At 45.0% G+C, this 16,663-nt stretch overlaps 1 protein-coding gene across 9 annotated transcripts in view; it reads right to left on the reverse strand.

Moving 5' to 3' along the window:
- Window positions 1–9,971: 9,971 nt before the first annotated feature.
- GPAM (glycerol-3-phosphate acyltransferase, mitochondrial) overlaps window positions 9,972–16,663 on the reverse strand; it is an 86,598-nt gene continuing 79,906 nt past the window's right edge. For all 9 annotated transcript variants that reach the window (XM_019646661.1, XM_019646656.1, XM_019646660.1 and 6 more), the window contains 3 exons: window positions 15,777–15,966; window positions 14,471–14,529; window positions 9,972–13,791 (listed from right to left, as the gene is read on the reverse strand). In XM_019646661.1, coding sequence (XP_019502206.1) covers window positions 13,675–13,791; window positions 14,471–14,529; window positions 15,777–15,966 — 366 coding nt within the window. In that variant the 3' untranslated portion in view covers window positions 9,972–13,674. The remainder of the gene's footprint in view (window positions 13,792–14,470; window positions 14,530–15,776; window positions 15,967–16,663) is intronic.

The raw sequence follows: 16,663 nt of genomic DNA on the forward strand, positions 1-16,663 counted from the left end.
GTCATAAAAGAGATGGAATAAGAGTTCATAAAACAGAACAATCACTTCCAGGTTACTCAAGGCCAACAAATAATACGATTTGGACATGCAGAAGTGGGGGACAAAGACGGAAGCCAAGGCACAGAGGAGGGAGAGGAGGGTGTGTCTGAGGAGGCCTGGGGTGGCCAGGTCTGATTGTCCTGATTAGTGAGAGTGAAGAAAGAAGGGGTTATCTTGGGGGCCTCTGGGTGTTATTCACAGAGGAGCAGAAAGACTCGTCGAAGGTGGACTGCAAGGCAGGGATGAGTGGAGGGACTGGTGGGGAGTTAATATTGTCATCCCAGAGAGAGTGACAGGGTGGCCAGAGCCTGGATGAGCACAAGTGCGATGGGCGGAGGCTAGGCCACAGAGATGAGACCTGGACAGAGGCAGAATTCCCCTATCAATTCACATCCTCGTTCCAGCAGGACACAGACAGGAAATGGAGAAGGCGACGCAGACAGGAGACCTGGGGCTTCACTGCTGCCCTTATATGCCGTCCTCCCCACTTTTGTCTCTTCTCTTCCCTTTCCCCCACCTGGAGGATCCAACCTGAGGTCTCATTTGTCAGTGAGAGGCCCCGTTGCTAAGCAGCATCCCAAGGCCCTCCCAGGAAGCACACTCTCTAGTCCTCTGGTCTGAGCGGTGGCCCCTTTTTTTTCAGCCTTGGGTCTAGAAGTCCTAGATGGAGTTCTAGCGCCACCTCGTGGACAAATCTGGAATGCGCGGCGCTGCCACACCCTGCAGGTGGGGCCAACTTGATGCAAACTCAACCTCGGCAACTTCTTGACCTCAGGGAAGGCTGAGGAGACTGGAGGAGCACAAAGCACTAATCCTGAGCACAGCTGCCTCTGTCTACACGGTGGCTTGCATAGCGTCTGTCAGAGTATTCCAGAAACCCTGGCCAAGGGACCCAGCAGGCAGGTGGGGGCATAAAAAGCTGAGCATCCTGCAAAATTTTTCTGAATCACCAAAAAGAGGCAAACCCGAACATAGCTAACATTTATAGCTAACATTTATAAAGCATTTACTATGTGCCAGGTTTAGTGCTAAATCTTTCATGAGTAATCGTTACTTCGTTGTATCCCCTATTAGGTGGCGATGGTTCATCAAGAAACAGAGGCACAAGGTCGCTTAGCTGGCGGGTGCCAAGCTGGGATTTGAACCCAGGCTGCCTCAGCCAGATTCTAGGCACTGAATCACAAAGCGATACACACCTCGGCTGCAGCCATGTCACAAAGACAGTTAGCCCAGAAGCCCCAGAGTCCTGAACAGGACCCTACCTGTTCAAAACTCCAGTGCGTTGGCAGTTTGGGGCTCTGTGCCCAAAGAAAGCTGTGAAAATGGACTCACCTGGACTTCTGGGCATGGCCTTCCTTTCACTATCCAGAAGCCCAGTCGTGGACTTGGCCCGTCCGTCACGCTCACCGTCAGCCCTCGCTTCCCCTCCTACAACAGCTGTGGCCTCTTCATCCCCGATTGGACAGGTTTTTTCCTGAAGCAGGCATGTGGGGCCTGGGAGGCAGGCTTTAAATGGTGGGGGTAATCATAAAACCCCAATTCCTAAGACATCACCCTTCTTCCTCCTCCCTTCACCTTCATTCCTATTCCCCCGAAACGCGGGGACAATGGGGGCTTCCCACACCAAGGCCACGAAGTCCAAGCACTCAGGAAGAAGCTCGAAGTCAAGGAAACCCCAGGGTTCGGTGAAAAGAGCAGGGGTTTGCGCACCAGGCCGGCCATGCTTTTCCTTAAGGACCTTGAGACGTTTCCCAAAACAGTCACACTTCCTCTCCCTCTTCTGTGAAATGGGGAGTAGTTGTTTGTGCCTGCAAAGCTGTTAGCTCACCGGCTGGCAGTTAGTTCATGCTCAATAGGTGTTACTTTATTCTCCTCTAAAAAAACAAATTGCCCATCTGCAGACTCAAATTGTTTTTTTTCCCCATTTTACACAAAGACGTGCATTTAGAAACATTGCTCTCTATTTTGATAAAAATAAAAAACATGAAACAGTAAAGCTGTGCACACCCAATGTTTCAATGACCCCCTGACCCTTAGCCTCATTGGGAGGGGACAATGGGACAGGGGAAACCGCAGCCAACTAAAAGGCCCACACCCTATGTAAATGACCTCTGTTCATTATCAACCCATTTTTCCTAGCAGAATGCAGACCCAGTGCCTCCAAAACTTCTAATAGTTTTAACAGAAGCTAGAATTTTAGTAGAACTGTAGATTTTAGAAAAACCTCTGTCATCTTAAGTGCTGACTTCACTTCTTTGACAATTCCAAGTTACCAAACTAGGCAGGTCTGTGGGCGGAGTTAAGCCTGTGGATCACCAGTGTGCACAGCTCTGGCACATAAGCACTTTATCATTTAGTCAGTTTAATTATCAGGTGAAATTTAGAAGGGAGCCCACGACCTGGTTCTTGCCCTTACTTCCAGATCGTTAAAGACGGGCTCTGCCATGCGTCCTCCCGTCACCCCCAGGAGCTCCCACCGCAAGTTCTGCATTTGCCTCCACCAACTACAGTATATTTAGGTGGCTTTTCTGGGGTAAAGTCCCATGTCCCCTAGGAGACAGCGAGCTGCCCCAGGGCGAGCACCATGCTTTGCACCATGTGTGTGCTCTCCTCAACCTCACCACAGACTCTGTCAGAGTTGGTTACTGATAATAGCAACACTCCCTGAGCTTCTACCATCCTGAATTCTAACTTCTCGAACCATCGTGTTGATCTCTCTCACTGGCAACCAGCAAAGGAGACAAGGTTTTTTCCATCATTCCTCATCTCCATCTTTGCACATGGATCTCAAACTGGGAATTAGAAATGTCAGGTTCTCTCTCTCTCTCTCTCTCTCTCTCTCTCTCTCTCTCTCTCTCTCTCTCTTCCATTATAGATTAGGTCATTATGATTTCAAGCCAAAAGAAGTGNTCTCTCTCTCTCTCTCTCTCTCTCTCTCTCTCTCTCTCTCTCTCTCTCTCTCTAATTGTCCGGCCACTTGGTATGACGGTGCATTGGTAAGTCTTACTTAGCAGTCTTTGACATGGCTTTGTAGCTCAATGAGTAATCATGAAGACTGTCTTAATGTGGGTTCCCCAAAAACAGCTCCTAAGAGAAGCATTTGGCCAGGAGTTATGGATGTGTGAACCGATGCCGGGAAGCACCAGTAAGGGACAGGCAAAGGAAAGGGTATAATGAGCGGGTCACTGTTACGGCCAACTAGAGCCTAATTCTACTGGGGACCTTCCACATTGTTCCATTGAGGGGCACAGAAGTCAGGTTATATACCTTCCAGATCCTACCTTTCACTGGTTCAAGGTCATTCCTGGGGTGTTAACTCCCCAGCACTCCTGGCATGCTCTGTAGACCCCACATGCTCCCAAGTCAGAGAACGCCCTAGGCAGGAAGGTCCAGGAAGACAACGGGTATAGGAACATCCTCGGGTGACCCCCAAGGGGCCAAGAGGATATAGGCAGGATCTTACAGAATCGTCCGCAAGAACTCTGCCCCAGGAAAACCCAAAACTATGACAGAAACCTGTCTTTACACTTAGAGAATAAATTACACTTTCAAAGCACCACCCACTGACTCAGTTGGGTTTTTCAATACTCCTGTGATAGACATGGGGTGCTTATTCTTTGCCCTAATTTACAAATGGGAGAAATCAAGGGTTTGCCCAAAGTCATCTAACTTGATGAAATTCGTATTATCAAAGACCTTGCCCCAGGGGCTTACTTTCATGAACAAATCACGTCTTCCTTTAAAATTATTTTGTGCTCTTCAAAGTTGATTTCCTTACATCTTCCAAGGTATTCGTCTGGTCCTTGGTGTTGCCTGTCTGTGTGCTGGTGTGGTCAGCTTTGCTGCAGTGACCCATGGTCAGTGTCTGCCACCTCCTGGCCCCTCACAGTGTCATGAGGCCCAAATGCCCCTGCTGACAATCCCTCCTCTTTCAACCTCTACATTTCACCTTATTTTCAATGTAAAATTATTTTCTGGGCACTGACAAGGCTTTATTGTTAATAAAATAGAATTAAAAACAGCAACCATGGACACTTCATTATTTAAGCTGACCCTCCTGGTTCAACAGACTAGAGAAACACAATGGATTTTCATCGGGAATGACCTCAGTGCAAGGTGGTTGCCAGCAAAAGTAAGCTTCATCCTGATCAAAGACAATGGCCGTGTTCCAGTGCCCGTTTTAGACATGCGTTCCAAATTAATGTGCTTGCTCTGTGCCTGCGCAGAGAGGAAACTTCTGTGGGAAAAAGTTAATGAGGCTGGAAGGCTCCAACAAAAAAACAGACGCTGTAAGAATTCCCCATGCAGACATGGAACAAATGTTCTCTACAAAACTTGAAGTTGAGAGCCTTGAAGCAGAATGCAGCTGTGGCCCCGTTCATACCATATTGTCCCAGGATTATGAATTAGAAGTGATTTATTCAGTGCCTTGGAGGGGAGGGGGTAGCTCAGGACCCCAGTGGGAGGGCCCTGGACCACAGCCCTCGTGTGGGAGGACCGGGAACAAGGTGGTGTCTGCACAAGAGGCAGACTTTTCCAACCCAGTGAACACAATAGGAGAATTCAAAGCGAGCCCAACTGAAGCCTGCCTTGTGCTCAAAGCGCCTCCCAAATAAATGCCATCTGCAGATTCTGTTTCAATGTTATTTGTTCTCTCTTCCAGACATGAACCCACCAGGGACGCTGAGTGCCTCCACTGAGCATTTGTAAAACAGAGTGTTGAAGACCAACTCTAAAAGCCAGCCCTGCAGCCTGCCAGCAAGCAACGTGACCTGGAGTAATTGCTTACCTTCAGGTTCCTCTTCGGGTCTTTAGGACCACCACCAAGTGGCCAGCATGGGGCTCCACACACACAATAATAAAAATGTTATCATACTGCTGAGTCTTAAACTGGCTCTCGGACACGGAGAGCAAAGAGAGAAGGAAGCAAGCGGCAGGCCACTCTAGGGGGGTAGGCAGCAGTCTTAATAAGCAAGGGACTTTTATGCAAGGCCTGACCTGGGCAGCCACAAGATGAGTAGATCTTCACACCCACCTGCCAGAATCTTACAAGTTTATATGGAGGCCTTAACTGGGTTCAGTCACTACACAGGCCAGATACACGGTCTCAGCAACACCTTACTCTCTCAAGGCTGCGTTCTTAGAACAGCTGCTAGCGCAGGGATACTAGCCGGAACGTACATTGCAAGGACAGGGAGGGGGTGAGGCGCGTCCCGTTGCGGATCCAGCTCTCTTGTCAACCAGTGGTCTGGTTGTCTCCATGACTTCCTGCAACACATATGCTAATCACTGCTGAGTTTTGGCTCTGCACTTAATATGCAATAAATGGCATCAAATTCTAGCCATCTTCAACCTCAGAGGCCTTCCTCCTCCTCAACCCTGTGCAAAGAGGACAGTCTAAGAGCAATTCTGCGAAATCCTTTGAGCTCGTCCTATCACTTCGATGAACATGGTTGTCCGCTGTATTCTACGGGGACAGCCTCACAATGGATTCTTGAAGAAGAGAGTAGGTGGCATGGAGGGAAAGAATCCTTACGTTCTTTAGCACCTGTCCTGACAAGACATCCTGCTTTCTGCCCTATTCCCCCGTGCCTCTGTCAAGAAAGAAGACAGCGTTTGCAAACCACAGGGAGAAGTGTGTCACCGTGAAGGCAAGTTTGAACTCTGCCTTGGCGGAAGTCTTCAGCAAATGACTTTACCCTGAGCCTGTTTCATCACTGGTATGCTGGGGCTAACAGAGCTACCCCATAGGACTGAGATAATGCATATAAAGTGCCTAATTCTATACGCACAAATACGTCCCAGGTATGAGCATGTCTCGCACGTCGTTTTGGCTGGTGCCAATTAACTTCCTTCCAGTTTCACATCACTATGTAATTTTCCACATCAAACACATGGATTATCTTTACTTCACTGGGTGGGAGCTTGATCAGCCTTCTTACTTGTTTACATTCCCTTTGGCTGGTGGTCATGGGACTGAAAAATCAAAGGATGATGCTTCTCTTCTAGACTATTATCAACTTACTGTGCAAGCACGGATGATTTTGTCTTCTGTAGAACCTGAGGGTAGAATATTAGGTGACTGCTAATTTCCCTTTCAGAGCTCAATTTTCTGTCCTAAATAGGAAATAGAGAAAACCAAATACCACACAGTTGCAACTCTTTCAAGCTTACAGAACACATTCATTCCACCTCATTTCTCTTCAAAAGCCCATGGTGAGGCTGTCCCCACACAGTACAGAGGACAGCCATGTGCACGGAGGTGATGTGACTAGTTCAGGCTTCCTACACATGCACAGGAGAGCCAGACTCAATCCTAGGTTCACTGCTCCCCAACCCCCATGCTCTATCTGCTTTATTCCTTTTATTAAAAATGATAAAAACTGGGATGAGAGAGAAGGTGAGGGGATTAGAAAGCACAAATTGATAACCACAAGATTGCCAAGGGATATGAAAGACAGTTTGGGGAATATAATCAATAATGTTGTAAATATTTTGTAGGGTATGTGATGGACACTTGTCTTATTAGGGAGACCACTTCATGGACAGTGTAGATGCCTGACCACTGCACTGTGCATCTGAAGCTGAAGATGAATAATAACGAATGTCAACTATAATTTTATATATATATATATATATAGTCACAGGATGTGGAGTACAGTATAGGGAATAAAATCAATGGAATTGTAACAGCTATATACAATGTCAGAGAGGGTAGTAGATTGAGAGGGGGGGGTTATCACTTTGTGAGAGGTGTAAATGTCTAACTATTACATTGCTTTGTACACCTGAAACTAATACAAAAAAATAACTGGTTTGAAAGGCTGTATAAAACCCACAGAACAAATCTTGGGCTAAACTTCCTTTTCATAGATCAAGGGCTGAAAAGCACCCAGGTGACAAGTCACACCATGCAGGAGCTATGGTACCACCTACAGAGATGTCTAATCAATGATGAGGCTCAAGACTACCATTTCCCAATGTAGAAGCATCTTGACATGCATAGAGGTCCCGAGCACCATTATCTCAGAGACGAGTTCAGTCAACTTACCTTGATGGCTTTAATACTTTTCTGAGAGGATGCCATTTTGGAAAGGGTGTTTGTTACTCACCGCCCTCCCTTGTTTCCTGAATACGCTGTGGGGACTAAAGGTGCTAAAGTAGCATCTCAGTGCGGATGCTACTTTAGCTCTGTAAGCTGTGCAGAACTGTGAAACTCCAATTTTTGCCAAGGCAATGTGTCTAGAGCAGGGGTTCTCCAACTTTATATGCATTAGAATCACTAGGGGCTTATTAAAACAGATTTCTGGGCACTGAGGTGGGGCCCAAAGTATTTGCTTTTCCCACAAGATCCCAGGTAGTGCTGATGCTGCTAGTCTGGCAATCGCACTTGAGAGCCACTGGTCTACAGGTAGTAGCCATGTTCAATCCTTCCTTGAAATCCTCACCAGGGCCCCACGCTGTTTTACTTTCTTCTTATGAGGTGAAGGGAGACAGGTGGCTCTGTCTTCCTCACTATGCACACCCAGAATCCTACAAACAGAAGTGGGGATGTTTTGCTCGCCATCTCAGCAGGGAAATAATGAAGCATGTGAAGTTGGCCTCAAATCATCCACAACTACTAGAGGTGGGCTTCGTGGGAGTCTGAAAGGCTGAGAGATTACGTGGGGGACATCTGGGCTGTTCCTCTGCTGTCTCCTCCTAAATGGCTCAAGCAGCAGCACTTAGATGTTTATAAACAGTTCCTTACAAGTAAATTTGAAGATGATGAAAGCTTGCAGGTGATAAACACCTGAATATATGTATTAGCTTCTTGGTCAACTCCAGCAAGACCCTCCCTGTCACTGGCAGCTTCATTTCCCGCTGGATACAGAGGGAAATAGACCATATAATCTATTATCCAAACTTAGACTCTTCTGAGTTAAAGGGGGCGCTATTGATTATGAAGGGACCATTGAAGGCAAACGAGGATGTAGGTATAGGGTCACCCCACCAATAAATACCCCAGAAAGAAGAAGAAAGGTTATCTACATCTGCTCTTGCCTTATGCAACTGCCTTGTGTCTACAAAGTTCTGTATCTTAGCTCTGTAAGTTGAGGACTTTCAGCAGGCATTTGAGGGTATGTCTGCATGGGGTCTTTTCCTTCTAATTTTCAACCAACCCACAATAGAAAATGGCAAAATGAGTTCCCACGAGACTGGAAATGGACTTTGCTCACTCATTTATTCCAATCCCTTCATGTCGTAAGTTGCTTTTATGCTAGTACCAAGCCCACTGACAGTGGCAACACTGGCTTGTTTTGATGTATGCTTTCCTTAATATGGCAATGAACCTGATATCAAAGGCTGACTCAGATGCCCATTGCCCCGTGGTCCTCAACAAAGCCTTGCTTCAAGATTTCATCCGGGCCTAACTCAGATGAGCAAGGTCAACCTTTTCCCAACCATGGATCACATCTGGCTCCCGGAAGGAGTGTCTTGAACAGGTCCGTTCATGAACCCTTGTCTTAGGCCAGAACACATGAACTGGCAGCTAACAAGACAGAAATGGCCCAGAGAGGCAGTTTATATGATCCCCATAGTTTGTGGTACCAACATGTAAAAATTGGGCGTTTTTATATAAAAAAATTATTATTTCAGGCAAACATGGACTTTTTTGTATTTTAATCAGAGGATCCAACAGCAACACTAGGATCGTGTGTAAAGGATGGGAGACAAGGAAGAGAGGGAGAAGAACGGAGTCATGAAGGAGATAGGAGAGGAGACAGGACGGCTGTGGGGACTAAAGGTGCTAAAGTAGCATCTCAGTGCGGCCAGGCCGCGGTGCGGACGTCACGGACATCATGGACCACAGCTAAGAAAACGCTTTTGTATTTGTCAAGCAAGTATGTTAGAATTTTACTATATACACATGTAGAAGGCAGGCTGCAAGGTGTTAAAACAGGGAATGAACAGGACTAAAATCAGGGAGGACTGAACATGAAGAGATTAGGCTTCGCAATCAATATCCACTTAAAGAGAGCAAGTGGCTGCAGAAGTTAGAGTTTTGCTGTGGTAAGGGAAGGGCATGTGTTGGGACAGCAGGAGAGTTGCTAAAGCAAAAGAAAGGACGAATGCACCAAAGGGGGAGGGCGTGGTCATGGCAACAGCATCCCAGAGGCAATCAGAAGGATGGTCTAGGGCAGCTGTTCTCAATCTGTGGGTCGTGACCCCATTGGGGGTCGAACAACCCTTTCACAGGGGTTGCCGGGTACTCATATGTGGGCTTATCTGCATGTGGGCCTGGAGACGGATAGAGGAGCAGTGTCTCAGTTCCTAAGACCATTGAAAATATGTGTTTTCCAATGGTCTTAGGCGACCCCTGTGAAAGGTTGAGAACCTCTGGTCTGGGGTGTCAGGTCCACAGCCATTCCGCGCACACAAAGGTCATGGACAGCATCGCCAGGCACGGGTTCACCGCCCTTTCCAGAGAGCACACTCTTGAGAGAAAGCTGCACTGGAACACTTCTCAAGGATCCACAGAAAACAGTGATCTTATAATTTACTTACTTGCCTTCTCAAAAAAGCAAACTAGTATTTTTTGAGCAATCATTATGAACTAGTGGGAAAAACCCAACACTTCAGTACATACTTTTATAAACTTAAATATATAAAAATGACAGAAGCACCAAGTTTGAAGGTGCCCAAAGAATATGGCTAATGTCAATATTTACTAAGAAGAACAATAGCTAAGATGTAGATATCTACATCTCCAAACGCTTGAGCAAATTTGAAGAGCTCTGAGTCAATAAAATCATGCACTGCGGTTGATAAATTTATGTAAGATTATTTCTTACACGTATTTAAATAAAGTTCTTTGTAAAGCCAAGCACGAACAATTGTATAATGAATTATGTAGAGAATTTTTAACTACAAATGCAATACATCAAGAACATACTCATTTTTTGGTTTATTAAAACAAAACTACACTTCTGTGCTTCTTACAACACATTAACAGGCATAAAAATCAATCAACGTTTCCAAATAAGTGTCGCTCACAAAATCACACAGTGTTATTTCACAGTACTTTATAGTAATTCTTTTTACAACAATTTAATGTTTCTTTGTACAATGGGCAAATAGTTTAACACCTTCCATCAAGGCATTTTAGAGCTTTAGGTGTTTAGAAATAAAATCACAAGCCTCTTTCAAATGCAATCATTAGTTTGTATTAAACTAAAATGCCAAATGTCAAGTCTCAAGTTTCCTAAAAAGTGTTTTAAAAAACAGATTTACATCCCAATTAAGTCTTACAATCTTCAATGATAGGTCCTGTCATTTCTAAACACTAGAACTATCTGTGGATAAAAATCTACATTCAATTGTGCAAAATTTTTCTTCTAGATCTGAGTTAAAATCTTAGTTATCTACCCCAGTTAATCTTTGTGTTAATTTTGCTACTTTCAGTGAAAAGCCCAGGATTGTTGACGGCTGATCTTTCCATCAATGGAAAGCTCTCACCACCTATATTACAGTTTTCTGTGCTTAATGTCTCCTGGGGAGAAAATATACATCCATTGAATATAACATTTGATTGTACAAAATTCATACAAATTCTGCCTCAGTGTCTTCTGTTATTGTTTTGTCCCCTTAAAGAACTACTCAGTGTTTCCCAAAATGTATTTTATGGGACACTACTACGAGAGGTTCATAGATGTCCCAAAAGGGGAAAAGGTCCCCGGGTCACAAGTTTGGAAATGGTGGGTTAAACAGCCCTAGTACTGAGTCCTTACGGAGCTAAAGTGCACTGTGAGTTTCTAGGAAGGAGGGACCACGTCCAAATTTACTTCACCAGCGAAACTTTCTACAAAACACCTATGAACATCTCACAGAGCACTCAGATTACATGGAGTACAATGGGAAATGCTTTTCCCCTTCAGGCGACTGGAAACTCCACATCTGAGCTTACATTCATTGCCACCCCCCAGGCATTTTCTCCACTCACCTTCATGACTTCAAGAGACTTAACAGAGCTGAGAAGGAAGACTCATGCTGCTTTCTCCATTACTAGTTCTACACATTTCACACTAGGTCTTTCCCTGTGCTTTTCTTAAAATTTAAAAGAGCAAAAATTCCTTCCCCTCTTCTGAATTACTTAGGACAGTCTCATTTTGAAAGAGCACAATTTCATATTGCTTATTATTGGTGTTTTTGTTTGTTTTTTAACTTGACTCACAGTCTTTCCCTGGAGGGCATGCATTTCAGTTTTAGAGAAATGCAGTAGAGTAAACTGTAATAAATTATTTACAAGCACCTAGTTTGTTTAATCTTACATGGAAGCCATTTGCTTTGGGAAAACAATGAGAATAAATCTTTAAGCAAAACAGTGCTATCTGGAAGCTTATTGTGATGACGTAGGAGGCACTAAAGAATGAGCTGTGCTAAATGAACTCAACGGTCAGCTCGTCTGCATGAGCATAACTTTGGTTGAGATTTTTCTTCCTTAAGAAAGGTTTTCAAAGCACCAGTTAATTACAAAAAGCATGCATATTTATTCTCACAGTGAGTTAAGTGGTGAGAGAGCTGGGAGATCATACACTGCATTCCCCAAAGCATCAGATTAGATTTCTAGAAAACAAACCAACTGAAAGGGAAAATAAAGCCAGGGCAGCCACTGTTCCCTGCTCAGGCTGGCAAAGCAGCAGCTCTTAGCAGAAGTCCCAAGCAGGGCAGCAGTATCCATTAGGAAGTCAGCCCAACCTTGACCTTCCAGGTAACAACACAGAGTTTTGAGTAATCCTTGATCTTTAATTTAGAGGATGCACGAGAGAGACTAGTGAAATGTTTGCTGGCCTAGATAAGGAACAACAAGGGGAAAAACAAGCCTCCCTGTGTGTTGCCCAAACTGCAGCCAGAAGAAGCAAAGCTCTTCCACCCTGCTTAGTAAAAAGGAATGCTACAGGTGAAGGTCCACTCAACACCAGAGCCACTGAGAATGGCTTAATGGTGCATGAGTTCCTAGAAGGAAAGACTAGGTTTTAAATGGGGAACTTGAGAAGAGTGGGAGCTCACAGCAGCACAGCATTACTGCTCTGAGTTTCCAACGAGGGGTTTCAGACAATGTGAAACATCAATCAGCAGCCTTCCCTCTCCCAACACACAGAGTAGTCATGAGATACTATTTAGTGTTTAAAATCCAAGCTTCTGAAAGTGCAAACTTAATTCTCAGTACTTTTATATTAAATTCAAGGACTATTGCAATATTCATCAGGAGAAATTCCTCATTCCATAATACCATGGAGAGAAGGAACAATGAGCTGTTAGAAAAATGTTTTAATATTACATGATCTTTACGAAATCACCATAATTACCACAATTAACACTTATGCTCCCTGCTCACAAAAAAAAGGCACCTACCCATTATGAACAGACAAGTTTTCATAATAATTTGCCGCTACATAGCATCAGGGTTTAGGCATATCGCCCATTAAATTTTTAAAGAATGTTTCTTCCTCAAAGCTAAATATCCATAAATGCCTCCGACCATTTACCAGTCAGTAGGGCCACCATATATGTTGCACAGGTTGTACACTGCACAACTCGAGTGGGTACCAGTCACTTGGACCAGGTGCAGTGCACAACCTGTACGCAATGCACAAGACCCCGGGGTCAGAAGCCAGAGCACCTTCTGCTAACAGTCTGTCAGGCCAAGCGAACCAAGTGAGGACAGTGGCTATTTGGTTGGAGGATCTCCAAGAAACAGCTGTATCTGTGAGAGGCAGGTACCATGTGACAGGGAGGAGGTACAGATATCAAACAGAAGTTGTTCTTAAGTACTTGCTGGTCATTTAAAATTCAATGGCACTTTTTCATATGAGCAAAACATTTCAAGTCAGTTTTCTGGCCAAGTTTGCCTTGAATTTTGCCACCCAAGTTGACTTCCTGGTGTTAGTTAGCTCTTTGATCATATTATCTCTGTTTCTGACCTAAACTAATATTGTGTTTTCATGTGACACTTAACACACTTTTGAAATCTGACTTGGAAGGACAGCCCAGTGACACCTGGGTGTGGTCCATACCAGCCCATTCTTTTGTAAAGCACTTTGGGATGAAAGGTGTTCCCATGTAAAATTTAGCTACTTCTGACAAAGATAAAACTGGAAAACAAAACAAAACAAAACAAAAACCAGCAAATAGATGACGCAATTATTTTTAAAGGAGGCATTAACCATGAATCAGAAAATATACCAATGAATTCCCCGACTGCACTAAGTACGCTATACAAGCTTCAGTTCTGGAATACCACTAATGACAGTTTTGTGTCCTTCACAGTAATTAGTCCTTAACAGTTACACTTCAAATGGAAATCTTCAATAAACTTGAAAATAATTTTTTGAGAATTCATTTTGTAATCTATTGATTAGGAACTGCAAATGGAGGCTGGAGGCCCCTCAAAGGTTATCTGTAGGCTGCTGTGTCACCTCAGAGTTGGGATGATCACAGTTCACGGAGGGGAGAAGGCACTTGTCTTCCAGGAGGTCACATCAGGACAGGTCAGGCCTGACCACACAATGGCACCTGCAGCTCTCGAGCCAGAAGACGGCCCCCAAGGGGCTCACCCCGGGCCCTCCACTTGCCAGAGATGCCAGACATCACCTACAGCACCACAAAGCTCAGGATGTATTCTAGGAGCTTCTGCCGGTTGCACTGAGGTAGAAAGGTGCTGCTGAGTTCTAAAACAGACACTCTGTTTTGTTTGGTCTCTTTGAAAACCTAGAGAGAAAGTTTAGATTAAACACAAACCAGAAAAAGAAAGAGACATTTCTGTCACTAACCCTGACCTGTGAACTAGACCTCAAAAAGCAGTAAGGCATATAGAACCATAGCTTGGCTGTAAGTACATGTATATATGGGTGACTGAGTGAGGAGTGGGGAGGTTAAGGGTGCAGGTGTAGTGTTTTTCAGGGTGGAGTTCAACCAGTATACGACCCTGTAAAATTCATGTTAGGATCAAGCTAGTGCCGTACGAAGACCACGAGTACCCGCATGCAACTCCTGTCCCGCATGATTCATGAAAGTAAAGGATACCTAAAGATGCTTCTAACAATATTGGTAAAAATGCAAGAAAATAACTGAAAATCATATGGCATAATTAATATCCCTGCCAAATTGCAGCAGCAACTTGAAACACATTGAGACCTATTATATATAAACAGTTCTGGAATGAAGATGAATACCAGGAAAATTCTGGAACATTCAAATAAATCTATTCGCATGGGCCTCACCTTCAACATGCCCCACCCAACCCCCAGAAATGCATTCAGGATTAAGCTAGCAGAAGCTGCTTCTCTCAGGGTCAGCCCCAGCACAAAGGTGGCTAGACAGACTAGATCTAAACAGAAGGGAATAGAAGTGAACGCAACCTTTTATACCACAAGTGGTGGACACTTACCCCAATATCCTTAAACATTTTCACAGCATTCTTCACAAGACAATATGTGGCACTCTCAGCTGCAGAGAAAGAATAAGACCCTGTCAAGTGTTTAGACCCAGCAATGCCCTGGTATCCACAGTAAGAAAGTGTCAAAGCTATGAAAAGAATTAGACGCAGGTCAGGCTCCGTTTCTGGACCCGTGAGGTGTCAAATGGTATGCTGTTTCTTTAAACCCACTTTGTAATCTTTTATGGGAAAAAAAAAGAGAAGAGAAAGAAAAAGGGATGAGGAGAGAGAAAGAAAGGGAGGGAGGGAGGGAGGGAGGGAAGGAAGGAAGGAAGGAAGGAAGGAAGGAAGGAAGGAAGGGAACTTAAAACATCCATCTTGAAGTGTTTTCATGAGAATCAAATGAGAGACAGTATAAAAATTCTTTGAAACCACACAGTGGAGCGCACATGATTTCTACAGCAGTGGAAGCAGCAGAAAGAGCCCAAGTCTAGTGGCCAGACAGGAAGAGTTCTAAGCCCAGGTTTGTCCAATAGCTAGCTGTGTGACCTGGGACAGTTTCCTCATCTGTAGGGAGGTGACCTACCTCTAGACATCGTCCTAGAGCAGATCTGTGTAGAGAGGTAGGTGATCCCTAGATCCGTGTGTCAAAATTATAGATTCAAAGTGGTTTCAGACCTAAACCATAAGTGCATAAAACGCTGCTCCCGCCCCAATCACACTCTTATGCGTATGTAACAGATAACACCGAGTGACGGCCAGGACGTGGAGGGACCGAAACTGACACCACTGGTGGGAGCGCACCACTTAGGAACCACTTGGCAGTGCCTGCGGAAGCCGGGTGTGCCCTGCCCTGTGACTGGGCAATCCTACAATGGGCATACACCCAGCATGCTGAGCGCATGTGCTCGCCCAAAGACATATTCCAACGTGTTCATAGCAGCACTGGTCATAGGAGCGTGGAACTACAAACAACCCAAATATCCATCAACAGCAGGACAAATAAATAAAATGTGGTAAACATTTATACAATGGACAACTACCAAGCAGCAAGAATAAATAAACAACTACATACAACATGTATGGCTCTCACAAATCATGGTAAATGAAAAAAGCCACATAGAAGAGTATTTCGCTATATCACTCAATTTATATAACATACCAACACAGTTAGTAGTAGTGATCTACCGAGTGAGAGGTGGTCAGGATAATTTCGTAATTCCCCCCTCCTCGCCCCCTGATTTTCTACAACTAGCAGATTCCTGCAACCAAAAGAGTCATAGCTTTTAAAAGAAGCCAAACAAGTGACATTACATACCGTACACTGCAACGCTTCTTTCTGTCCTGTTTAGTAGGTATTTGTGCAGCTTCTGCAGGTATTCCGGCTCCGCAACAGGACCACTGAAGTTGTGAATGAAGATGGCGGCAGAGCTGTAGGCCTCCAGCAAAGGGCCCAGGAGCCTCTGCAAGAAGGTGATGAACTGCTGGTGTTCCTTGGATTGGCTCACCTGGGAGAGCAAGAGCGGGAGACAAAGTCACGGAGAAGGGCCAGAAGAAACAGCACGCTGATGGAGGGGCTTCCTCGGACAACCAGGAACTTGGGAAGATGGCCTCCCACTGACGCACTGCACAGGCCAGCCTAGTGCTCTGTGTGCACAGAGTCTCTGTTGAAAACGACTGCTGGTTTTGAAATGCGTTCTTTACTGTGATCGCTGACGTGTATGGTATTTGAGGTTTGCGTTCATCGAGCCGCTGCCTAGAAGAACTGTCACGCTTGAAGGGCATAATTCGGACATGTTTTCCTCACTGAAAATAGCTGGTCCTGAGGTTAGAGCCTCCAGAGTTGGAAGCCTGGTTCAACAGTCCTCAAGTGTGCAAAAAATCACATGGCAAGGCCACTAAGGTCATCTCAGCCCTTTGCAGTCCCCACTTCCTGCCTCCCCACATGTGCTTCCGCCCACAGTCCGGCAGAGTAGGGAGTGATGGTGGTAGTGATGGGGTGTTTTGTGGCAGGGCGGAGGGACGACTCTCACTGTACCCACTCAAACATGCATATTCAGATAAGCCCCTGTACAGGGTGGAAGAAAGATCACTGCCCCACCTCTAAACTAGTAATACCCAAAATGGAAAACCTTCTAAATAGCATTTGGAATCTCCAGAAGCTATGCGTGTGTGTGTGTGTGTGTGTGTGTGTGTGTGTGTGTG

The sequence above is a fragment of the Hipposideros armiger genome, unplaced genomic scaffold (genome assembly GCF_001890085.2).
Source record: "Hipposideros armiger isolate ML-2016 unplaced genomic scaffold, ASM189008v1 scaffold_105, whole genome shotgun sequence".
NCBI lineage: Eukaryota > Metazoa > Chordata > Mammalia > Chiroptera > Hipposideridae > Hipposideros > Hipposideros armiger.